Raw genomic sequence first — 25754 nt, 5'->3', positions numbered from 1 at the left:
GAAATTCCTCTTCATCTGCAGCAGGAATGTGGGACTAGTCTAGTTTGAGATTACGTTCTGCATGGACTGCCCGACCAGTCCCCCTCCACTGACCCTTATCCGCCTAGCTGAACTCGTCCTCACCTTTAACAACTTCTCCTTCAATTCCTCCCACTTCCTACAAAGGGGGTGGCCACGGGTACCCACATGGGCCCAAGCTATGCCTGCCTCTTTGTAGGATATGTGGAACAGTCCCTCTTCCGCAGCTACAATGGCCCCATCCCCCACCTCTTCCTCCATTAAATCAATGACTGTATCAGCACCGCCTCATGCTCCCACGAGGAGCTCGAACAGTTCATCCACTTCACTAACACCTTCCACCCCAACCTTAAGTTCACCTGGACCATCTCCGATACCTCTTTCTCCTTCCTGGACCTCTCTGTTTCCATCTCTGGCAACCCCTGGAAACCGATATCTATTTCAAGCCTACCGACTCCCACAGCTACCTAGAATACACCTCCTCTCAGCCACTTTCCTGCAAGAAGGCCATCCGCTATTCCCAATTCCTTCGCCTCCGCTGCATCTGCTCCCGAGATGAGGCATTCCACTCCCGGACATCCCAGATGTCTTCATTTTTCAAGGACTGCAACTTCCCCTCCACAGTGGTCGAAAACGCCCTCAACCGCATCTCTCGCGTTTCCCCGCAACTCATTCCTCACACATCCTCCCCACAATAACAACAAAAACAGAATCCCCCTCATTCTCACGTACCACCCTACCAACCTCTGGATTCAACGCATCATCCTCCGCCACTTCGGCCACCTGCAATCTGACCCCTCCACCAAGGATATTTTTCCCTCCCCACCCTTAGCTGCCTTCTGGAGGAACCGCTCTCTCCATGACTCCCTTGTCCGCTCCACACTCCCCACCAGCCCCACTATCCCTGGCACATTTTCCTGTAACTGCAGGAAGTGCTACACCTGCCCCTACACCTCTCCCCCTATCTCCATCCCAGGCCCCAAGAAAACCTTCCACATTAAACAGATGTTCACCTGCACATCTGCTAACGTGGTATACTGTATCCGCTGTGGCCTCCTCTACATCGGGGAAACCAAGCGGAGGCTTGGAGACTGTTTTGTGTAACACCTACGCTCGGTTCACGACAAATGGCTGCACCTCCCAGTCGTGAACCACTTCAACTCCCCCTCCCACTCCTTGGACGACATGTCCATCCTGGGCCGCTTCCAGTGCCACAACGATGCCACCCAAAGGTGGCTTGGGAACCCTGCAGCTCAAGGGTATCAATGTTGACTTCACAAGCTTCAAAATCTCCCCACCCCCGACTTCATCCCAAAGCCAGCCCAGCTCGTCCCCGCCTCCTTGACCTGTCCTTCTTTTCTCCCACCTATCTGCTCCTCTCACCTCAACCCCCACCCCCTATCTACCAGCCTCATCCCTGCCTCCTTGACCTGTCCGTCTTCCCTTGACTGACCAACCCCCATCCTAACTCCCCACCTACAGAGATAGTAGGAACTGCAGAAGCTGGAGAATCTGAGATAACAAGGTGGAGAGCTGGATGAACACAGCAGGCCAAGCAGCATCAAAAGAGCAGGAAAGCTGATGTTTAGGGTCTAGGCCCAAAACATCAGCCTTCCTGCTCCTCTGATGCTGCTTGGCCTGCCGTGTTCATCCAGCTCTACACCTTGTTATCCCCACCTACACTCACCTTTACTGGCTCCATCCCCGCCTCTTTGGCCTGTCTGTCTCCTCTCCACCTATCTGCTCCATTATCCATCTTCTATCCACCTCCCCCTCTCTCCCTATTTATGTCAGAACCCCCTTCCCCTCCCCCTTTTCTGATGAAAGGTCTAGGCCCGAAACGTCAGCCTCTCTGCTCCTCTGATGCTGCTTGGCCTGCTGTGTTCATCCAGCTCTACACCTTGTTATTTCATGGTTGGACTGAAGCGTCTGTTTCCGTGCTGTATGACTATGACTGTTTTACACGGGAGGCTCCTCACTCTGAGATGATGCCCTCTGGTCCTAGATTATCCCACAAGGGGGAAAAGCCTTTGCTGAGCTACTCTGTCAAGTCCCCCCCCAAGTATCCTGCATATTTCAGTCGAGTCGCCTGTCATTCGTCTTTATTCCAGCAAGTTCAGGCCTAATCCGCTCAATTTCTCCTCATAAGACAGTCTCTCCCCCCACCCCGTACCTGGGGCGAACCTACCGAACCCTCTCCGCTCTGGTAAACCTGCCCCTTCTGCGTCCACCCCCGGCTGCAGGAAAGGGCGCTACACCAACGCAGACATTTGGCGGTCGCTGCAGTCCCGCGGCTGTGAAACCACGCGAAACGAGCAACACCCACCTCCTGATGGTGAGCTTCTTGAAGAGCGGGTACCAGGCCGAGAGCTGACACCTCAGCACCTGCTCCTTCTTCATCACTCCTGGCAACTACAGCTCCGCTTCCGCTGTAGCTGTGCACCGCCCAAACCCTTCCCCCCCCCCCAGCCCCCGCCGCAGCCCGGCCGGAAGTCGGGTGTTGGCTGTAATTGGCCGGTGGTGGGGGGGCGGAATGCTGTGTCACAGGAAAAAGCGCTCGGGCCGCCCACAGGAGGAAGGTGTTTAGGGAGTGTTGCTGGTCGTCGGTTCCAAAACTCCTTTCTGGATCAATCTTCACGGCATCCTCCCATTTATTGGTAAAGTAGCAGCTTTATATTTATCTTGCTAACACCCTTGATAGTCTGGGGAAACTTTTTATTTCTTTGGTGCTTGGTTATCAATGAAAGAGGAAACGCCACTGTCAGCAATTGCAGGCTCTGTCTGTGTGGAATGTTAAATTGTAAATGGGTAAAACATTATTCCTTGAATGTCCAAAGGTTATAGTTACCCCTTTTCTTGTAAACTTGAAGGGTATTCCCTGTTCTACAAGTTCCGTCAGATTTAGTTCGATTTGACAGAAGTTTTAAAGGAGATTTGATCATTCAGATAAGCCTTCTTCACATTGTTCATTTTGCTCTGTCACTGCAAATGCCAAATTTAAATAGTACCTTCAGTTAATGCACGTACTCGCACACACTCTCTATGAATTATCCGAACAGAAATCAAAGGGAATGGAGTATAAAAATTAGAGAGGTTTTGCTAAAACTATTCAAGGTGTTAGTCACACTACAGTGGGAATTCTGTGAACAGTTTTGAGCACCTTATCTAAGGAAAGATATACTGGAATTGGAGACAATGCTGAGAAAGTTCATTAGATTGGTGCTAGGTGCAGAGGAGCTGTCTTATGAGATTGGACCTGTACTTATTGGAATTTAGAAGAATCAGAAGAAACTTTATTGAAACATATGAGATTCTTAGTGCTTTAAAGGGTAGTTGCTGAGAGATTGTTTCCCCCTTGTTGGGAGAGTATAGGGCCAGAGGGCACAATCTCAGAATAAGGAGTCACACATTTGAAACAGAGATGAAGAATTTCTTCCCTCAGAAAGTAATGAATTAATGAAATTATTTACTACAGTGGGTGTTGAGGTTGGATCATTTTAATATATTCAAGGCTGAGATCGACAGATTTTTAGTCAGCATAGGTATGGACTGTTGTGGGGAAAAAACAAGGAAATGGAGTTGAGGATTATCAGATCAGCCATGATCTCATTGAATGGTGGAGCAGACTCGATGGGTTGAATGATCTACTTCAGCTCCTATACCTGGTGGTCTTAAGAAAGAGGAAAAAGTGTGTACAGTTAGTTTTCAGAGCAGCTTTATGTTCTCAACTTCTGTCTTTTCAGTTATGTTCAATTTTTTTTTAAGCTTCATTCTGCTAATGTCTGTCTTTTTTGTCTTAATTCTGTATAATAATACTTGCGTGTACAAATAATTAATTCATCTGTTTTGTTTTTTGAGACATAATTGGTCAAGGGAACTCTGTTTGCCAGGAATATGGGAGAATGTGCCCAAGGAACTTGGACCAGGGCTGGTCAAATTGTGGGTTAGGACCCAAAATTGGAGCGCAAAATGAAATCTTCACATCTCGAGCTCTGAGACATCAGTGTTGAGATTGTGCTCTTATAGAGGTTTAACTCTATATCTCTGCTCTAACCAGTCCCCAGCTCTGTCAGCACCCCTGAGGGGTTGTGCCAATTGTTAAGACTCAATATGGATCACAGCAGGAAATGTTTTTGGGAAGGATAGGCAGAGAGGACATTGGTTGCTGTCTCAGTGAAACAATGGCACATTGACGGTACAAATTTGCACCAGCCCCATTTCTGAACTCAGCCCTCAGCGTAGGGTCCAATTCCTACAATCTTATCGAGAATCTGGATTGCTGCCAACAAAACTACTCAACAGATAAATTGATAGGCACTTCTTTACGACTGCAACAACAACTTTGTTTACATCTTGAATCTAATCAGATATTCCAGAGTATTTCACAGGGTGGGGTGGGTGCATTTAAAAATGAAATATGACACCAAGATACATAAGGTATTGAAGCAGATGACCAAAAGCTCGTTTGAAGCGATATGTTTTAAGGAGAAAAGGAAGATAGAGAGGTTTGGGAAGGGAATTCCAGAGTTTGGTGTCAAGGAAACTGAAGGTGTGACTGCCAGTGATTGGGCAATTAAACTGGGGATGCTAAGGAGGCCAGATTTAGACGAGTGCAAATATCTTGAAGGGTTGTGGTCAGGAGGAGATCAGAAATAGACAGGGAAAAAGCTATGAGGGGATTCGAACACAAGATGAGAATCTTAAAACCAAGATGTTTCTTGACGGGGAACCAATTTCGATTAGGGAGGTCGGGAAACAGGATCACTGTGAGGTTTGCCTTCTCTGATTCTCCACTTGCTGGAATTGGTCTTTCTTCCCCAATCTTCCACACATTATAACTCAAACTGAACAGCACAATTCATGTCCTCATCCACAAAAGTCATACTGCTGTTAGACATTGGCTCATATTGTCCAAACAAGTTTAAGCTCAAGTTATGACTTATTCAAGGTTTGCATGCACCTTTTACTTTTGGACTCCCATTGCATGATTGCAGGCCATTCCTTTAGCTATGATACTCATGCCCTCTTCTAACTTAACATCACCTCCTCTCTGCCCCACCACACACCTCCCTCCATGTATGACCATCAAAAGCCTTATCAAAATTTTGCTTTAGTTTCCTTTATTCTTCTGCTAACGTCCATTTTCCTTTTTTCTCCTGCTCAATAATTTTCCTCAGTGTGAGTGTTCCCTGTGAGTGCTACAGAATCGCAATGTGTTTTCGGAGTATGCAAAATCCTCCTTACTAACATCTGGGGGCTCGTACCAAAACTGGGAGAGCTCTCTCTCAGGCTGTTCAAGCAACAGTATGTCTGTATAGACATACTCACAGAATCAAACCTTACAGACAATGTCCCAAACGCCACCATTCCCATCCCTGATATGTCCTACCATGTGATATCAAGAAACAGTTGGAGGCACTGGATACAGCAAAGGTGTGGGTCCTGACAACATTCCGGCAATAGAACTGAAGGCTTGTGCTCCAGAACTTGCCATTCCCCTAGCTAAGCTGTTCCAGTACAGTTACAACACTGGCATCTATGTAACAATGTGGTAAATTGTCCAGGTATGTCCTGTACACAAAAATCTAACCTGGCCAATTACTACCCTGTCAGTATACCCTCAATCATCAGTAAAGCGATGAAAGGTGTCATCAACAGTGCTATTAAGCAGCACCTGCTCAGCAATAACCTGCTCAGTGATGCCCAGTTTGGGTTCTGTCAGAGCCACTCAGCACCTGACCTCATTACAGCCTTGGTTCAAACAGGGACAAAAGAGCTGAATTCGAAAGGTGAGGTGAGAGTGATAGCCCTTGACATCAAGTCTGCATTTTACCAAGTGTGGCATCAAGGAGCCCTAGCAAAACTGGAATCAGTGGGTGTCAGGGGAAAGCTGTCTGCGGGTTGGAGTCATACCTAGCACATAGGAAGATGGTTGTGGTTGTTGGTCAGTCATCTCAGCTCCAGGACATCTCTGCAGGAGTTCCTCAGGGTAGTGTCCTAGGCCCAAACATCTTCAGCTGCTTCATCAATGACCTTCCTTCCATCGTGGGGTCAGAAGTGGAGATGTGCAGTCATTGGCAAACAATATTCAGCGCCATTCGTGACTCTTCATATAGAAGCAGTATGTACTATCAACAAGATGCACTTCAGAAATTTATCAAGGATCCTTAGACCTTCCAAACCCACAACCACTTCCATCTAGAAGGACAAGGGCAGCGGATACTTGGGAACATCACTCCAGACAATTTCCCCTCCAAGCCACTCACCATCCTGACTTGGAAATATATTGCCATTCCTTCACTGTCGCTGGATCAAAATCCTGGAATTCGCTCACTAAAAGCATTGAGTCTACCTACAGCGTATAGACGCAGCAGTTCAAGGAGATAGCTCAACACCTGCTTCTCAAGGGCAACTAGGGATGGGCAATAAGTGCTGTCCCAGCCAGTGACCCCCATAGCCCATGAATGGATAAAAAGAAACTGTGTGTCATTGAAAGATATTTGTCACGTTTAAAAAAGAAATTATTGTATTATCATATCTTTTTGTCTTCAGACCTGCTGGTACCTAACTGTCAGTTAGAAGATGTTTCATGTTTTTTTTTTTTGGAGAATGCAGATCATCCTCCTTATAATATTTCTTCACCTGACACTCCAGATAACTGTCAATGAGCTAATCAACCACATGAAACATTGCAGATAAAATTAATCTCTCATAATAATAGCTAAAATAATTGTATAAATCTTCGGAGAGAAATTTAAAAACCCAATTTCACCTGCTAAGCTAATCTTTATACCTTACTTATTGTAGAGAAATATGGGTCTAATATGTGAATTATATTTTAATGATAAATGACTCTTTTGTCATTTTGTTGCAAGCATGCCTAACTATAACAATTATTATTTAAGTTTACTTGAAGTTTCCTGCAGTACCTTGGATGACTGTTTTGTTTTGGGGCATGACACGATTTGTCAATTGACAACACGCTTTTCGGTTTTTTTGGAGCAAGTTTAAGGTTCTTTACATCTCTAGTCTGTCCCATGTGAGTCATATATCTGGGTGGATTTATACTGATGCCTTTAATAAGCCTACATTTAGACCTGCTTTCTGAGCTGCAGAAGGCTTAGAAGCAACAGTGGTACTGAGAGATATTATTCTTTTATTTTCAGTGACAATTGTGCGTTATTTTATGCTGGTGATGTTTTAGCAAACATTGAGCTTAAACAAGTCTTCCTTCAGTTTGCTTTGCAGATTTGGAAACTTTGGGAACGGCGCAGAGTGACTGGGGCCAGAATCCATAGAAAGAGCATTGTTGTTCCTGAGTCCAAAGGTCCATTTTGATTTGCTTGCATTGTGCAAAGTAAAGTTAACTATCAACTTCAGGGACCATCAGCAAACATGGAACCAAATTATACAGCTAACCAATCAATCATCAAAGAAGAGGTAATATGTTCAAATTGCTCTATACACTTGATCTTGTACTCGCTGATTGACTGCAAAACCATCACACTCTGCGAAATTACTTTAATTTCAGCTAGTGTTCATGGTCATGCATTTCCAATTTGAATACTTTATTTTTCCTTCCACCTCTCCCAATAACCCTCCACCGCCCCCGATCCCAAACTACTTAATTGAGTGACATTGAGACCAATTATTGCTGTCCTGCTGCAGTGCAGTATGAAATCAACTATCCCCTTGGATCAGGGATCAGCCTGGTATCTTCCTAATCTGTTCTGGTTTGACAAAGTCAGTAAGCCTGAGTTCATTCTGCTCTGTTGAACATGCTATTAATTCATTTCTAGGTACTGGCAAAAGGCAAATGGGCTCAACTTTTGCAGACAACCTACATAGATCCTACTGGCAAAACCAGGTATGGTGGGGGTAAAATATCCCATATTTCTGAGCTGTCTGCCATAACTTGATAAAGAATTAGTCGTCCTACAAATCTGGGCTTTCAGGATTTGAAATCATCTTGGCTGAAACGGAAATGTAGCTAGATTGTGTAGTTGATACACTTGTTGGAATCTCTTATGAGCTATCTGCTAGTTAATACTTATGGGCAGGAGCCCTAAACTCCTACTTCCACATTACTTACCTGTTGCCATGAGTAATCTGGAAGATCAATGTGTGTGTGGGGCTGAAACTATTTATAATTTGTTAATGATATATATGAAGGGACATAGTGTATTGTGGCCATGTTTGCTGAGGATACAAGGATGGGTAGGAAAGCTAGTTGTGAGGAGGATACAAAGAATTTATAATAAGTAGGCTAAGCAAGTTGCCAGAACATTGACAGATGGAGTATAATGCGGGGAAAAAAGTAAGTCATCCACTCTGCCAGGAAGAATAGAAAAGGCAAATATTGTTTAAGTGGAGGGAGACTGCAGAATACTGCCGTACTGATGGATCTGTTTATCCTTGTATGCTGATGGTACAACAAGTAATTAGGAAGGCAAATGGAATGTTGACCTTTTATTGCAAAAGGAACTGGAGTATAAAAGTTTTGTTACAGAGCATTGGTGAGACCATACCTGGAGTACAGTGTATACTTTGACTTCCTTCCTCGATGTGTGGATATACGTGTATTGGAAGTAGTTCAGAGAAGGTTCACTAGGCTGGTACCTGAATTGCCTTCTGAGGAAGTCGTGAGCCTGTACTCATTGGAGTCCAGAAGAATGAGAGGTGATCTTAATGAAATAAGTAAGATTCTGAGTGTACTTCACAGGGTGAAGGTTGGGGGTGCTCTCTGTTTTAAAATGGAGATGATGTGGATTGTCTTCTTTCAAAGGGTCATTGCTGTTTGAATTCTTTTCCAGGGAGGTCATTAAATGCATCTATGGCTGAGTTCAGCAGAGTTTTGATTGACAAGGAAGTTGGGATTTGTGGGCCTGGCAGGCAAGAGTTGAGAGTAGAGGGGCTGAATAACCTCCTTTTGCTTTTGCGCATGAATATAATTCTTAGAAGGAATCTTGAATGTTTCTTTTTAATTCTGATCTGTCGCTTATTCCAGTGCTATAGCCAACAACTCACTTTTCCTCTGTTGCTGGCTTTGTGCATCTGTCTTTGTCCCATCTTTGATGACTGTGCCTGCAGCCACCTAACCACTTGCTCTAGACCTTCCTCAGTAAATTCTTCTGTCTCTTCCTTGCTGTTTGCTTCAAAGGCATTCTTAAAGCTAACTCTTTGACCAAACTCAGGTTGTCTGTCCTGATACTTGGTTTAGCATTCTATATTTGCCTAATTACATATCGGTGAAGCTCATCGAGACATTTTTACAAACTAAAAACAATAAGATAACAGCATGAATCTTAAAAAGTGTTTTATTTGCATTATTTTTATTAAAATAGGGTTTGGGAAACAGTGAAACGAACAACCAGAAAACCAAGCTGTAAATCTGATGGTGAGTGAGCAATTAAACTTCTCTATAGTTTATTGCCCAAATCTGTTTTCTGCTCTGTAGCTGCACTCCCTGTGAGAACACTAGTTGGTCTCGGATAGAAGCACAGTGCGCAGTAATCAGTTTAACTTGAATATTTGCAGATGCAGAAACCTTAAGTGAAGTGTGAATCGCTGTCTCATTCACTTTGAGACAGTATTGCATTGCAATCTTACAGCAGATTGCAGTTGCATTTGCCCTATAACATTACGGAGTTACCAATGTTACCAATGTTACCAATGCCAAGGTGACCAACTGGTGCTCTCTGCACATGTGCAGATGCTGCTGCGTCCCCCTGCCCCTTTTCACCTAGTGGTGGCATTCACAATAAATACAGCCAAAAAATAACAATTAGAACTCTATTGTCTGTAAAGCTACATGCGGAAAAAAGTATTGCATCAAATGTTTCCACAGGAAACTTGATACAATGGCCCTGTAACACACTCTTTACTATATTGGACCCTGTTATATTTTGATGTCCAGTCAGTAAACAGCTAATAACTAATTGGCTAGAAATCAGTTGCGTGTAGGGTAAGAATTCCATTGAAACCACGTTCACGGCTGCAATAGAGTGTGAAACAACACCTGCCTAGGCATTTTTCAACCAAGTAACATGGCAAGTTGGACTTAGCACTCTCATCTTCCCAAGCCTAAAGTGTGATCATTTCAAACATCTGGGAAACAAAAGGACTCATAATAGACCTTGAATCACCTTTCAAAGTTTCAATTCTGCTGTTTGACTATTTGCAGTTTTACCACATCACCCAGATAGCTAACGCAATAATAGAATCTAAATTGGTCACCTGAAATCATCTCATCTCAATAAGAATCCTTTTTTTTTGACCACATGGAGAATTTCTGGATTAGCCTTGTCCTTTGGAGTTGAAGGAGCATTACATGGAAATGCAGTTGGAACAAAAGAGTTAATATTAAAGCAACTTATTTTTATTCATTTATGGGATGTGGGTGTCACTGTCTGGTCTAGCATTTATGGCTCATCTTTAAATGGTGATGACCCACTACAGTCCATGGAGAGGGAGAGTTGAGTGCGCCCATGGTGCTGTTAACAATCAAATACCCTGATTACGTGACTCCAAAATCATTATTGCCCACTGCATCAATATGAAAGGTTTCTACTTCCAAGGTTGATCATTTAAACTTTTATTTTGTGAGACTGCTTATATCCGAAAAAGGTATGGAGAATAGTAACAGGCGTTGCTGTTTCTTGTTCCCGTATTCAGACGGGCTACTGACATTTTCCCATCTTTTGCTTAAAGCAAATGCCATTCTGGCCTTTACTGCAAGGGGTTTAAAGTACAGGACTAAAGAAGTCTTGCTACAGTTGTACAGGGGATTGCTGAGACCAGATCCGGAGAATTGTGTGCCCTTTTGGTCTTCATGTTTAAGAAAGGATATATTTGCATTGGAGGTGAAGGTTCACCAAGTTGGACCCTGGGATGAGGGAGTGTCCTGTGATGAGATCCTGAGTAAGCTGTGTCTATATTCTTTGATGCTTAGAGAAATCTGAGACAATCTCAGTGAAACCTATAGGATACTGTAAATGTTTGACAGGATAGATGCTGCAAGATTGTTTCCACTGGTTGACAAATCTAGAACTCAGAACAGAGCCTAAGGCAAAGGGGCCAATCATTTAGGACTGAGTTGAGAAATTTCTGCACTTGTGGGGTTGTGAATCTTTGGAATTCTGTACCCCAGAGGGTTGTGGTTGCCTATCATTGTATATGCTTCCGGCTGGGGGAGAGAGATTTTTAAGGAAGTCGAGAGATTTGGAGAATGTTCAGGAAGGTGGAGTTGAAACTCAAGATCGATTATGATCACATTGAATGGCAAAGCAGGTTCAGTGGGCCGAATGGTGTACTCCCACTCCTTGTCCTTGTGGAGTGCTGCATTAACCTGAATAACAAAAATTATTGTCTTGTACAGCCACCAGTCTGTTGTAACTGAATGTGGATAGCAAAACTTTCTTAAAACAGCCTTGCATTCCATTTAGGAATAAATCAATATCTGAAAAAACTATTAATTTGAGAAAGCAGAAGTTTGTAGTTAGCTGAAAGGCACTGGATTCACCATGTATATTAATGCATCTGACATTGTTCTTAGAACAGTGGCTGGGAGGTAACCTCAGTCTGTGTAAAATTGGCCTGTACTGTCTAAAATTTAGAAGAGGGAGAGGCAGTTTCATGCAACATTCTGAGACAGTTTGACAGGGAGATGATGAGATGCTGTTTCTGCTGGCAGTGGAAAATTGCAGAATAAGAGGGTGAATGTTGTAGGATTGAGATGAAGAAAAATATCTTTGTTCAGATGGTTTAAAGTCTTTGGAATTATATATTATAGAGAGCTGTGGTGTTCAAGTGTTGGTTATATTCAACACTAGGATTGATAGATTCTTGAAATCCAATGGATTTGGGGATCAAACAATAAAAGGGGAATTGATGTAGAAGATCAGCCATGATCATATTGGATGGCTTGATTGGCTGAATGGCTTACTCTCGCACCTTTTGTTCTTATAATTTGAGCTTTCAAACTAATAACTTGTTTTTGTTTCCTTCCAACATTTAGGAGTAGCTGTACTAGCCGTGCTAAAAAAAACTCTGCACTATGACTGTTTGATTATGGTAAAACAGTTCAGGCCGCCAATGGGATGCTACTGCCTGGAACTACCAGCAGGTGATGTCATAGGTGTTTGAACGTACTCTTCGTTATTTTAATTTAACAGCAATGGCTTTGAGAAGACTCTGTGAGAATGGTACAAAAAGTCTCAACTATCATCATGTCTTTCTGAAATTCCTGCAAATTTTTTTATACTAGGACCATACGATGTAGGAGCAAAAGTTAGGCCATGCAGCCCATTGAGTCTGCTCCACCATTTCATGAGATTGCAGCTGATCTAATAATCCTCAACTCTACCTTCCGCCCTCATCCCTATAATGCTTGATTCCCTTCCTGGTTGAAAATCTGCCTATCTCAGTGTTGAATATACTTAGTAACCCAGCCTTGACATGCCATTGCAGTAAAGAATTCCACAGATTCACTACCCTCTGAGAGAAATTCCTCCTCATCTCTGTCTTAAATGGGACCCTTACTCTAAGATAGTGCCATCTGGTCCTGGACTTCCCACAAGGGGAAACGATTTTTCCATATCTACCCTGTCAAGTCCCCTAATAATGCTATATGTTTCGTTAAGGTCTCCTCTCAATCTTCTATGTTTTAATGAGTACAGATCAAACCATGTTAATCACTTATAAGCTAATTCCTCCATACCTAGCATTAACCTAGTGAGCCTTCTCTGGACTGCCTCCAATTTCTTTCTTACGTACAATGGGAACAAAAATCCATTTGCTACCCATAACAGAAGCTTTTCTTTTCCGTACATTTTGTTTTTCTAGCATGGGGTAATGGGTGACTGCTGTATTCTTTCCAAAGTGCCTGTTGTGGCTCACTTGGTCACACTCAGGTTCAAATGCCACTCTAGGCATTGAACACACAGTCTGAGCTATAACTCCATTGCAGCACTGAAGATGTCCTGCATAGTCGTAGGTGCCATCATTCAGATAAAACATCAAACTTATGTCCCATTTGCCTGTTCTAATGTTTGTATAATACCTCATGGTCTTATTTTGAAGAAGAGTGGAATGTTTACTACTGGCGCCTTAGCCGTTATTTATCCCTCAATTAATATCACAGAACAATTATCTTTGTCATCATCACATTGCTGCTGGTTAGGCCCTTGGTTGCTATATTTCCTACATTACAATCATTAAATACTTACTTAGCTGGAATGAGCTTTGGGGCATCCTGTTTGTGAAGGGCAAGTGTTGATAAATGCAAGTCTTTCTTTCTTTCAAAGTTTCTGATGCATGTTCTGAAGTAACTATAAATACAATGTGTGTAAATTGAGCAGAACTGAATGCTGGAATTTGCTGTAATTTGGTAATAAAGAGTATCCTTGCTTGGAGAGCAGGCACAGACACAGTGAATTGCTTTTTCTGTGTCAGAATCGACGATTCTGAAAGCTGTGGGATTGCTTGAATGGGAATTGTAAAAAAGCCGTACTGATAAAACTGCTGGACCAGGTCGTCTTTTACCTACCCATGATTGTACGTAAGGTGCTAATTTAAGACTAATTTGAGACTTGAGACTGGAGTGAATTTTGCTGTACTCTGCATCAGATCTCTGTTTGACCTGGAAATGTCTGAAGTGGAAAAGTGTCCTCACCTAAACACCACTAAAATTTCTCACTTTGAATATGAATTTTTTTTTGAAAGGTCACGTGGATGCCATTTTGCAAAGCTTGACTTAAAATAACAATGAGCTAGGAGCAGGAAGAGGCCATTTGCTCCCTCAAGCCTTGCCTGCCATTTAACAAGATCGTGGCTGATCGGAATGTAACCTCAACTCTATGTTCCTACCTACCTCCTACAACCTTTCGCCCCTTTCTTACGATGAATCCGTCACCCTCTGATTTTAGGGTGTTCAAAGTATTCTGCCTTTTGAGGAAGAGAGTTCTAACCACTTACAATCAATCCTGAGAGGAAAAAGGTTTCAAAAACAGAAATTGCTGGAAAAGCTCAGCAGGTCTGGCAGCATCTGTGAAGGAAAATACAGAGTTAACGTTTTGGGTCCAGTGACCCTTCCTCAGAACTGATGGCACCTAGGAAAACGTCGGCCCGAAACGTTAACTCTGATTTTTCTTCGCAGATGCTGCCAGACCTGCTGAACTTTTCCAGCAACTTCTGTTTTTGTTCCTAATTTACAGCACCCATAGTTCTTTCGGTTTTTAGAAAAACAGTTTCACCTGATTTCTGTCTTAAATGGGTGACCCCTTATTTTCAAATGGTGACCCTGGCTCTAGATTCTCCCAGAGAAGGAAACATCCTTTCAAAGTTCACTCTGCCAAACCCTCGTGCCCCCCCGGAATTTTTTGTTTCAGTCAAGTCCTCTCTTACTCTTCTAAACTCAGGGGTATACAAGCCAAGCCTGTCCAACATTTTATCTGAAAAAATTTCTCTGAACTGCTTCCAATGCACTTAAATCTTCCCTTATTTAAGGATGCTAATAGTGTACATGGTACTCCAGAAGTGGTTTCACCATATCCTGTATAACTGAAGCAAAATTTTGTATTTGATTCCCCTCACAAGAAATGGTAACATTCTGTTAGTTTTCCTAATTACTTGCTGTTTTTACAATCCATGCGTTTGGACACACAAATCCCCCCTGCATCTCAGAGCCCTGCAATGTGTCACCATTTAAACAATATTCTTCTTTTTGTGCTTCCTGTCAAAGTGGACGCCTTCACATTTCCCATATTAACTCCATTTACCAGATCTCTGCCTACTTACTTAACCTATTTATGTTCTTCTGTGGCCTTGTTATGTCTCCTTTCAGCTTACTTTCCTATCTTTGTGCTGTAAGCACAATAACATTCAAATAATTTCTATAAATTGTAAACAACCAAGGTCCCAGTACCGATCCCTGTGGCACAGTACTTGTTCCTTCTTGCCAACCAGGTATTGTACCCCATTTTCTACAGTGATATTTGATGTAGCATGTTTTGAAAAGCCTTTGCTCATTGCACTTTTTTAAGAGGTTGTTGTGTGAGAGAAGGAGCAGTATCGTAGATTTTTTCTTTAGTACACAGCTGGTTCTCTGAACAAAGTAGCTCAAGAGGACTCTTAAGTGAAACTACTAAAGCTGGGATAATTTGATTGAAGGTTCAGAAATCCAAGTCAATATAAATAGTACACCATATTGGTCTGATGCTTTTAATCAAATATACAACATTTCATGGTGAATTGAGAGATTTAGAAACATGATAGGGCAGAGTCTATATTGTGATTTGGTGAACCACTGCCTAGATAAGACCATAAGAAATAGGAACAGGAGTAAGCTGTTCAGCCCTCGAGCCTGCTGTGCCATTCAATAGGATCAAGGCTAATCTGACATTCCTCACATCCACTTTCCTATGTTTTCCCCACAGCCCTTGATTCCACGACTGATCAAGAATCTATCTGTCTCAGCTTTAAGTAAACACAAGGACTCTGCCCCCACAGCGCTGTGTGGCAACGAGTTCCAAAGACACTCACCCTCTGAGAAAAGAAATTCCTCCTCATTTCGGTCTTAAATTAGTGCCCTTTATTCTGAGACTATGCCATCTGGTCCTAGACTCCCCCATGAGGAGAATCATTCTCTCAGTATTTACCCTGTCAAGTCCCTTAAGAATCTTGTACATTTCAATGAGATCACCCCTCATTCTTCTAAACTTCAGTGAGTAGAGTCCCAATGTGTTTAAACTTTGCTCATGAGACAATCCCTCCATACCAGGGATCATCCTTGGAAACCTACTATGAACTGCCTCCAATGAAATAATATCTTTCTTTTAATAAGGGGACAAAAACTTCTGTCAGTACTCTAGCTGTGGTCTCGTCAGCACTTTTGTACAATTGCAGTAAGACTTCCTTGCTCATATACTCCTTCCAGATTACCTGTTGTGCTAGTTTTGTGTATAATTCCCCCCTAGTCCCTTTGTGTTGCAGGTTTCTGCAGTTTTCCTCCATTTAAATAATACTCTGTACTTTTGTTCCCCCTTCCAAAATGAACAACTTCACATTTTTCCATGTTATACTGCATTTGCCCAATTACTTCACCTATCACTAGATCTCTGTAACCTGCTAGTATCCTTATTGCAATTTGCCTTTACACCTATTTTTGTGTTGTCTGCAAATTTGGCTACAGTATGTTTGCTTCCTTCCTTGAAGTCATTGATATGTATTGTAAACAGTTGTGGTCCCAGCACTGATCCCTGTGGAACCTCGCTGGTTACAGGTCACCAACCTGAAAAAGAATCCCTTATCCCCATTTGCTGTTTCCTGCCCATCAGCCAATTGTCTATCCATGCCAATATACTACCTCTAACACCATGGGCTGTTATCTTATGACTTAACCTTTTGTGAGGTACCTTGCCTAATGCCATCTGAAAGGACAAGTACAATACATCTACTGGTTCCACTCTATCTATTCTGGTTGAGACGTATTGAAAAGTTCCAATAAATTAGTCAGACAGTATTCCCCTTTCGTGAAACCATGCAGACTTTGCTTGGTTAGATTATGATTTTCTAAATGTGCTGCTAGTGCTTCCTTAATAATTGATTCCAATGTTTTTCCAACAATAGACATTGTAGGCTAAAAGCCCTACATTTGCATGCTTTTTGCTTCCCTTCCTTTTGAATAGGCAGTTTTCCAGTCCTCTGGAACTTCTACAGAATCCAAGGAATTTTGGAAAATTATAACCAATGCATCCACTATCTCTGCAGCTGCTTCTTTAGAATTCTTGGATGCATGTCATCAGGGCCAAGGGACTTCCCTTCCTTTAGAACCATTGGTTAGTCTAATATGGGTTGTGTAGTGATGGTGTTGGTAATTAATTTCTGCTCCATATTCTTTAGTATTAATGGAATGTTGCATTCTAAAGACTGAAGCAAAGTATCCGTTTAACTCCTCTGCCATTCTCGTGTACCGCATAGCTGTATCCTTAGATTCATTTTCTTATGTTCATTTTGGTTGTATGCTTTCATCTCAGGTCTCATAGATGATGGTGAAACTGCAGAGGTTGCTGCTTTGCGGGAGCTTTTGGAAGAAACTGGATACAAAGGAGAGATTAGTGAAACAACTCCAGGTTTGATTTTTGTTATCAAAATAATCTTTCACGGCATCTGGAAGTGAGTGGCAAGGCCAACACTTAATACACAGCCTTAATTGGTCTCTAGAAGGTGGTAAGGGGCCACTTCTTGAACTGCTATAGTTTGGGTGGTGAAGGTATCCCCATAGTGTTGTTAGGAAGGGAGTACCATGATTTTGACCCAGTGCTGATGAAGGAACGGTGATATGTCTCTTCAAGTCAGGATGGTCTGTGTCTTGGAGGAGAACATGCAGGTGGTGATATTCCCACATATACAGTCGTTAAGTCATACAGCACGGAAACAGACTCTTTGGCCCAACCAGTCCATGCTGAACATAATCCCAAACTAAAGTAGTCCTGCCTGCCAGCTCCTGGCCCATTTCCCTCCAAACCTTTCCTAGTCACATACTTATCCAAATGTCTTTTAAACATTGTAATTCTACCCACATCCACCACGTCCTCAGGAAGTTCATTCCACATTCGAACCACCCTCTGTGTAAAAAAAAAAAAAAAAAAAATTTGCCTCATTTTTTAAAAAATCTCTCTCCTCTCACCTTAAATATGTGCTGCCTGGTCTTGAAATTAGGGAAAAGACAATTACCATCAACTCTATCTGTACCTCTCAATTTTTATAAACTTCTTTCAGGACACCTCTCAACCTCCTATGCTCCAGTGAAAAAATCCCAGTCTATCCAGCCTTTCCTTCAAGCTCAAACGTTCCATACCCAACAACATCCTTGTAAATCTCTTCTGAACCCTGTCCAGCTTGATAATATTCTTCCTATAACTGGGCAACCAGAACTGGACATAGTATTCCAGATTGTCCTTCTGGATGGTGGAGGTAGATATACAATGAATACTATCGCTCCCAACCTCACTCGTTTTGAAATGTAGCTCTGTTGTGCCATTTGAAATGAGGGGAGCAGATGGCCTAGTCATATTTTCATTAGAGTATTAAACCAGAGACCCAGGTAATGTCCTGGGCACGTGGGTTCAAATCCCACCATGGCAGTTCCTGGAATTTGAATTTTCTTTTCGTTCACTCATGGAACTTGGGTGTTGCTGGCTGGGTCAACATTTATTGCCTGTCCCTGTTTGCCCTTGAGAACGTGGTGTTGAACTGCCTTCTCGAATTATGCAGTTTCATGGGATGTAGGTTGACCCACAATGCCCTAAGGGAGGGAAATCTAGCATTTTGTCCCAGTGATACTGAAGGAACCGCGATATATTTCCAAGTCTGGATGTCTTTTTTTCTTTCTTCATTCACAGGATGAGGGTGTCGCTGGCTAGGCCAACATTTAATGTCTATCACTAATTGCCCAGAGGGCAGTTAAGAGTCAACCACATTGCTGTGGGTCTGGAGTCACATATAGGCCAGACCAGGTAAAGAAGGCAGTTTCCTTCCCTAAAGGGCATTAGTGAACCAGATGGGGTTTTTCTGACAATCAGCAATGGATTCATGGTCATCATTAGATTCTTAATTCCAGATATTTATTGAATTCAAATTCCACCATCTGCTGTGGCAGGATTCGAACCATTCCTTCATTGGCTCTGGGCCAAAATCCTGAATTCCCTCCCTAATGGCATTGTGGGTCAACCCACAGCAGAAGGACTGCAGCAGTTCAGGAAGGCAGCTCACCACCACCTTCTCAAGGGGCAACTAGGAACAGAGCAATAAATGCTGGCCCAGCCAGCGACGCCCACACCCCGCAAAATAAATTTTTAAAATGTAATCCATGCAGTACATTATAAAGCTGAATAATAGTTTCTGGGGGCTTCTAAGCTACTTTTTTTGGTTCAGTAAAAATTTGGAATGAAGAGTCTCATTATGACCATGAAACCTTTGCTGATTGTGGGAAAATCCAATCTGATTCACTAATCCCCTTTAGGGAAGGAAATCTGCAGTGCTTCCCTGGTCTGGCCTACATGTAACTCCAGACCGACAGCAATGTGGTTGACTCTTTCCTGTCTCTGGATAGATGGGAATAAGCAATAAATGATGGTGTAGCCAGCAAAGACCACATGCCATGAATGAATAAAACAAAATAAGATGGAAGTGAGCATTTGTTAAATCCTTTCCAAATTTTATTTATGTTTACTTTTACATATACAGTCAAAGATTTTCTTATAATGCCAAGGAAGTAAATTAGTCCTTTTAAAGAGAACTTGGCAAATTCTTAGAATTGCAGATCTGAGCACACTTCCCCATAACTGATTAGAAGGAGTTCCGAACCACTTACGAACTCCTGATATAGCTTGGTTGCCATAGAGAGTCAGAGGGATTACCAAATCATTCCTTAAATTGGTCGTGGTTCAACCATGTCTGGATATGACATGTTTAATGGACCCAATGTGTTTTAGAATGTGTTGGGATAGTGAGAGGTGTACTATATTACCTGCACCAATTATAAGTAATTTAAAGGTTATTCATAATTACATCTGTAAAAGTACTTGCACAGCTGTAGCAAGTTGCAAAATTCCACTTGAATTTGAGCAATTTCTCATATATAACTTGAAAATCCTCACTTCTTTCAGATTTATGTCTGGATCCCGGATTAACCAACTGCACGATGCAGTATGTAACTGTTAATATTAATGGTGACGATTCAGAAAACCTCCATCCGAAACAAAGGCTGGGTAAGTGGATCAGCCTTATATATAGTGTTTGTTGTATTACTCCTTTGGTACAGGGCAAAGTTGCCGTAGTGCCAGAGGACTGCCTTCTGATGAGAGACAGACAAGTGGTGGTGAGTTTAACGTGAAGGTCACCACGCCCCAGGTGAGGGGTGAGGTCAAGAAGGCAGGATACAGCTCAGTTGGCTTGACGGCTGGTTTGCTATGTCGGGTTGCCAATATGTAGGGTAATTCCTGTACCGGCAGAGGTCACCATCAAGGTTCTGCCTGAGTTTATGGTGATCCTTGGGTCAAACAAACCACCATTCATCTGTCTCTGTCTCATGAGAGAGCTGTCCTATGGGACTGTGGCGACTTTACCCTTTTACGCCTTTGATAATCCAGTGATGTGTTAGTCTAGGTTATATCCATAGCTCCTGGTATGGGGCTTGAACCCACAATCTTGTCTGTGACAAAGAGTTCTCAAAACATCAGTTTAGTTCAATTGATTGCATTTTTCAAATGAGGAAACAAATAAATGTGGGAAATGAAACCAATACCGTACATGAACACTGAAACCTCGAGTCTAGATAGTGTTGGAACCATTTTAGGTTTTCTGTTTTATATAATATGTCCTGTATTGTTTAAAATTATTTTGCAGTTTAGATTCTGGTGCAGACATACTGAATGTTTGTGGAATCCGTGGTTTCCACATGGATTAAGTAGTCCTTTTTTTTGACCTTTTCAGATGATGGAGGTACATTTTCATTCACAATTAAATAACTTGGAGGCCTGGCTTGGTAAAGTATGCTTCTGGACCATCTCTTTCTTGCAGAGTTTAAAATCTTAAACATTTACTGGACGAAAGGAGGCCATTTGGCCAGTCAAGTCTCTGCCAGCTGAAAAAGTGCTTAAGAGCTGGAAGGCAATATTGATACGTAGCCCTGTAGATTATGGCACTTCAAATGCATATCCAAGTATCTCTTTTTTAATGTAATGAGGTTTCCTGCTTCAAGTACTCTTTCAGACAGCAAATTATGAGCACCACCACCTCCCAAGTGAAAATCATTCTCCTGAACCTCTCACTATTCCTCTGTAAATTACCTTTAAACCTGCGTCCTTTGTATTGACCCCTTTTCCAAGGGAAATGTATCTTTCATGTCCTGTCTAGATATTTTCTAATCAACCAGTTCAGATATGTTATGACACTCCCTTTGCAGCAGGTAGAACTTGAGGAAGCGGGAGGTGGTGGTGGAAGGAGGTGCACTAGCAACATTTACGGCCTATCTTGATAGACATATGAATGTGAAGCAGACAGAGGGATAGATACTGTGCATGGGCAATAAGTAGCAGGTCTAAATAAGGATCAGGAATCAGCGCAGGCTTTGTGGGTTAAAGGGCCAGTTCCTGTGCTGTATTGTATTGAGCCCACATATCCTGGCCTAGAGGTGAGGGCAGCACTGCTGCACCCACAAGAGCCCTTTGCATGTCCTGTCTATCCAGGCCCTTATAATTTTATACACTCGAATTAAATCTCCTTCAGTGTTCCCTGTTCCAGAGAAAACACTCCCTACCTATCCAATTTTTCCCTAGGGCTAAAATTCCCAGTGCTAGCAACATCCATATAAAACACCTCCAGTTCAAATAAATGGCAATATTCTTCACTTGTCACTGTACATAGAATTGTTACACAGTGCATTACCATCTGATTGATACTTTTTATTTCCTCAGAGTTTGTTGAAGTTGTTTTAATTCCAATGAATGAACTTCGTAAGAAACTTGATGGTAAGATTGGTTTTCTGTTCTTCCTGAAATGTTTAAGATTACAGGTTTTGGTTTGTAACAATGCACAGACAGTGACTAGCAGTTTTTAATATCTTTTATTGGCTTGTGGAAGAAGTTTGTAATTAGGTGTGTGAGCAAACCCTCAAATTACCTGTTTAGCCATACCATTTGTACTGAACAAGCCAATGTTTCTGTGAAATGTAACGTTCAGAGCACTCAGTCCCAATAATTGTTAGGTGGCAACATTCAATTCTGCCCAGCAACTGGGTGGGGCTGACTGAGATGTTCTCAACAGGACACTAGGGACAGGTGGGGATGTTATCATAGGTGGTTTAGAGTTCGGAAGAGTTTTTTGAAAAAAAAAAAGTGCCTCACCTTCATACAAAAATATAAGATTGCTGCTTGTGAATGGAAGGTTGAGTACAATGTTTTCGATGCTTCTGGACTTACTGTACTCCTTGGAAAGATAAGGGAAGCAGATATATGGGAATGCCAACACCTGCAAAAGCCCCTTTGAGTCATACATGATCTTGGCTTGGAAATATATTTGCTGCTTTTTCATTGTTATCAAGTGAAAAATTATGAACCTCCCTCTCTAACAGCACTGTTGGTCTACCTACCCAACACAGCCTGCAGCAGTTCAAGATGGTGGCTCACCACACCATTCACCTTGCCTCTAACACCATCTTCCAGTGGTTCCCAATCTTTTCAGTAACACGGCACACTTCAATTAGACAAGACAATTCCATGGCACACTTACATTTTTCATGTCATCTTAATTTTTCCCTTTGGTCATGAGTTTAAAATGTTCATTTTAGAATCAAAAAACCAGTATCCCGGTTTTGATTAATTTTCATGGTTTTATGTGTAATTTTGCTTGGACAGAATATTGTTTAAGATAAAAACAATATTTGTTTTACATTGGTTTTCACTACCTTTGTATAAACTTTACAGCCCACTAGTGCACAGTGGTTGAAAAGCACTGCCATATTCCATGACAAATAACGAAAAGTCAGAGTTTTGCAGCAAGGCATTGAGGGTTGTCAGTGAAAACGGAATATAGAATTATGGTCATAAACAGCTAGCCATTCTCATTTCTTTGGAACAGCAAAACCTCTCAGAATTGTGCATGATTTATTTTCCAGAAATGCTCCAAAAAGAAAATATTGTGGTGGACGCTCGAGTTTACGCCTTTGCGATGGGTTTGATGTATGCCTCTTCAAAGCCCAACATGTTGCCTGTTTTGAAAGCCTGAAAGTCTTAAAGAACCCCTCATCTACAGTTGTTGCACAGCACATGGATATATTTAATCTCAAGTTTTGTATTCTGCCGTTGTACTAAGGAACAAAGAACCATTTATCCAGAACGTAATAACTTTGATATAATTAAGTAGACTTAAGAAGCTAGATTTACAGAACTGTCTTATTCACAACTGCATCACTTCATCTTTTTCTTGAAAACTTGTAAAATCCTTAAGAATAAGTGGTCGCAAATAAATAGCACATTTTTTTTAAAAGATCAATCTTTCAAATTTTTGCCAATGTGGATCAGATGCCTAAAGCCAGTACAAATCAGGGTGAGTTGGTAGAGAAATCGTTGAGACACCTTTGTGTATTATAGTGTGAGGTTTTGGTTTGACAGAATTGTAGAATGCGATCTGAAAAATTATATAGTAGACTCAAACCAGCTGCCTTGATGAGCCTCTGCAATTATATCACCCTTAAGTATAATTAGTTTTGATTAACAGAAACCCATCGCTACACTTAGGAATCTCCATATCTAGGTACTCAGACATCCATTCTATTTCCCCAGTACAGAATGCATTCTATTTTCTCACTGGTATGTGTTTAGAATTCCCATCATTATGCAGTGAGAGCCATTTAACTTGTTGGGTATTGGCTTGAGGATTAGCTGGGAATAGAGGTTGAGGGACTGTGGTTGCCTCAAAATTATCAACCCTACCCCTCTAGGTCTCCATTTATAAATTAGTGTGGAAGTTGTCTTCTCAAGTATATCATGCTGCCAATCTCAAAGCTCTGATAGATTACGTAATCTATCTCATCCCAACTCCTTTGGTACTTGGCTGATCTCCCTACCCATACTTTTATTTCCCTTCCCATTCCTGTCAGCTGGTTGTTATGTAACTGGGAAGTTAGGATTTTAGGCCTCACCACGTAGGCAACTATTACAAGTTTTTCAGGTGGCATGATGAACCACACAACTTTCCATTAAACAAGTGCACTGTCAAAATCTTTCTAACTACTGTACATAGTATAGTAATCCTAACAAATGGTTAATTGCACCACTTTTGAGGTGTGGCACTTCAATACATTCATTAATCAATCAATCTTCCTGATTGTTAAATGAGAACATTCCTTTCGAATTGCTTTATATGCTCAAGGGGTCTGGCCAACTTTGTTTTGTACCATGCAACTGATTGTCCTTCATGTTGGATGCATTACTTTTTATAGTCAGTGTTTCAGTAAAGAACGCATTTTGTCATAAGCATTTGATTTAATAAAATCCAGGGTGCTGTTTCAGACTTAATTGTTTAAGAGCTCAGATTAACAGTAGCACTATAGTAATTTTTGGATTGGACAAAATAAATGTTTATCCTGCCAAACACATTTTCAGTCCCAAGTGATCTAAATTTAATGTTTTATTTAAAATCAGGATGTGACTTTAGCTTACTGAACATCATGAAATTCTGTTGCATGCAATTGTGCTTTGACCTTTTATACAAAAGTCAATATAATAGGTTGGCATTTGGTGCAATAGGGTTTTTTTTTAAAAAAATTTGCAAGTATTGAATTAATCAATTGTTTGAAATCACAGCTCGTGAATATAATTCTGTGATGCTGTCTAATGTTAAAAGTCCTGTGTTTTAATGAAGGCATTAGCTGTTTGAGAATGTCACTGCCTTCGTTATAATAGTGGAAATGTAATTTAATAATTTAAAAAAAAATAATTTGGGGCAGCACAGTGGATCTGTGGTTAACACTGCTGCCTCATGACACCAGGGACCTGGGTTTGATTCTACCTTCGGGCGACTGTCTGTGTGGAGTTTGCACATTCTCCCCTTGTCTGCGTGGGTTTCCTCCCACAGTCCAAAGATGTGCAAGGTAGGTGGATTGGCTATGCTAAATTTCCCATAGTGCCTAGGGATGTGTAGGTTAGGTGGGTTAGACATAGGAAATTGGGGGAATGGGTCTGGGTGGGATGCTCTTTGGAGGGGCAGTGTGGACTTGTTGGGCCAAATGGCCTGTTTCCACACTGTAGGGATTCTATGATCTTCTATGATCATAGCATACATTTCCAGCATTGCAGTCTATTGATCTGAATGTTTCTGTAAATTGTAGACCTGTTGGAAAAAGTGTACTTTAGGTTCGTTGTTAATCTACAAGCTTCACACTGTCCCAGCATCTCATGACATTTGTCATCATGAAAGATTTGGTTTCTCATGTCTTTTTCTTTGAAATATTGTCAGAATTTTTTTGTGTCTTGTCTTCATTTGGACAAAGAAATATATTTGTACATCCTTAATATTAAAACATGGGTCAATCATCAGTCTAGTGATAATTTTAACACTAACGATTATTTTCTGGCACAATACCTGCTCTCTCTGGACAACACAAGCCTAACTAGATTCTGAAGTTCCAACATGAACAGAATCAATCAATCAGGCAACAATTATTGTCAAGACTGTTAATTAATTTAATACTGATGGAGTAAATAAACTTAAGCACAAGATGGTCTAATTGTAGTATCTAGAAACTTGACTAGGAACAGGTATGGAAAAGGATAAGACTAATCAAGAGATCATTTATTGGCCCTGAATGTCTCCCTTAAGTTTCACAGAGGAGCAAGGTGGTTGGATCTCTCCAGGGAGGTACTGACCAAGGATATGTGACACACCATCTTGACACTGAAAGGCTCGTCTTCAACCAAAGTACAGAATTTAGAGCGTGTAATGGTTTATGTCATTCCTTACCACCCCAGACCAACGTGTGTACAGTCAATTGAAAGAACATTACTGATCAATCTAACTATCGGCATCTTTTTGCTGCTGAATGATGCGATCTGTTATCTCACTGAAGAATCTCCCACACGTTCAATTTAAGGTCTTATGATTTCTTCAGTTTCAATGTGATAGCAGATTAAATAACTGCTGATCAGGGATTATTAGCAATGATTTTGTTCAGACAG

The 25754-nt window shown here is 41.6% G+C and overlaps 2 protein-coding genes across 2 annotated transcripts in view; one reads left to right on the top strand and one right to left on the bottom strand.

The window, feature by feature from the left end:
- cdc123 (cell division cycle 123 homolog (S. cerevisiae)) overlaps window positions 1-2477 on the bottom strand; it is a 29539-nt gene extending 27062 nt beyond the window's left edge. The window contains exon 1 of the mRNA XM_020522917.2: window positions 2345-2477. Within this exon, the coding sequence (XP_020378506.1) occupies window positions 2345-2418 (74 nt within the window). The 5' untranslated portion in view covers window positions 2419-2477. The remainder of the gene's footprint in view (window positions 1-2344) is intronic.
- A 68-nt stretch (window positions 2478-2545) lies between these two features.
- Window positions 2546-25112, top strand: nudt5 (nudix (nucleoside diphosphate linked moiety X)-type motif 5). The gene is made up of 10 exons (XM_048610093.1): window positions 2546-2675; window positions 7255-7458; window positions 7818-7885; window positions 9363-9415; window positions 12035-12142; window positions 17052-17147; window positions 19686-19787; window positions 20512-20520; window positions 21495-21548; window positions 22694-25112. The coding sequence occupies exons 2-10, from the start codon at window positions 7414-7416 to the stop codon at window positions 22801-22803; spliced, it is 645 nt and encodes a 214-aa protein (XP_048466050.1). The 5' UTR covers window positions 2546-2675; window positions 7255-7413; the 3' UTR covers window positions 22804-25112.
- The last annotated feature ends 642 nt before the right edge of the window (window positions 25113-25754 follow it).

Source organism: Rhincodon typus, chromosome 22 (genome assembly GCF_021869965.1).
Source record: "Rhincodon typus isolate 14 chromosome 22, sRhiTyp1.1, whole genome shotgun sequence".
NCBI lineage: Eukaryota > Metazoa > Chordata > Chondrichthyes > Orectolobiformes > Rhincodontidae > Rhincodon > Rhincodon typus.
The sequence above is the reverse complement of the archived record's forward strand: the minus strand, read 5'-3'. Positions and strand labels throughout refer to the sequence as shown.

Excerpts from the sequence above, each read along its gene's own strand:
- nudt5 (XM_048610093.1), top strand. The coding sequence starts at position 7,414 with ATGGAACCAAATTATACAGCTAACCAATCAATCATCAAAGAAGAG. Across the intron at positions 7,459-7,817 it reads AATCAATCATCAAAGAAGAG|GTACTGGCAAAAGGCAAATG; the intron begins GTAATATGTTCA and ends ATTCATTTCTAG. Across the intron at positions 7,886-9,362 it reads GATCCTACTGGCAAAACCAG|GGTTTGGGAAACAGTGAAAC; the intron begins GTATGGTGGGGG and ends TTATTAAAATAG.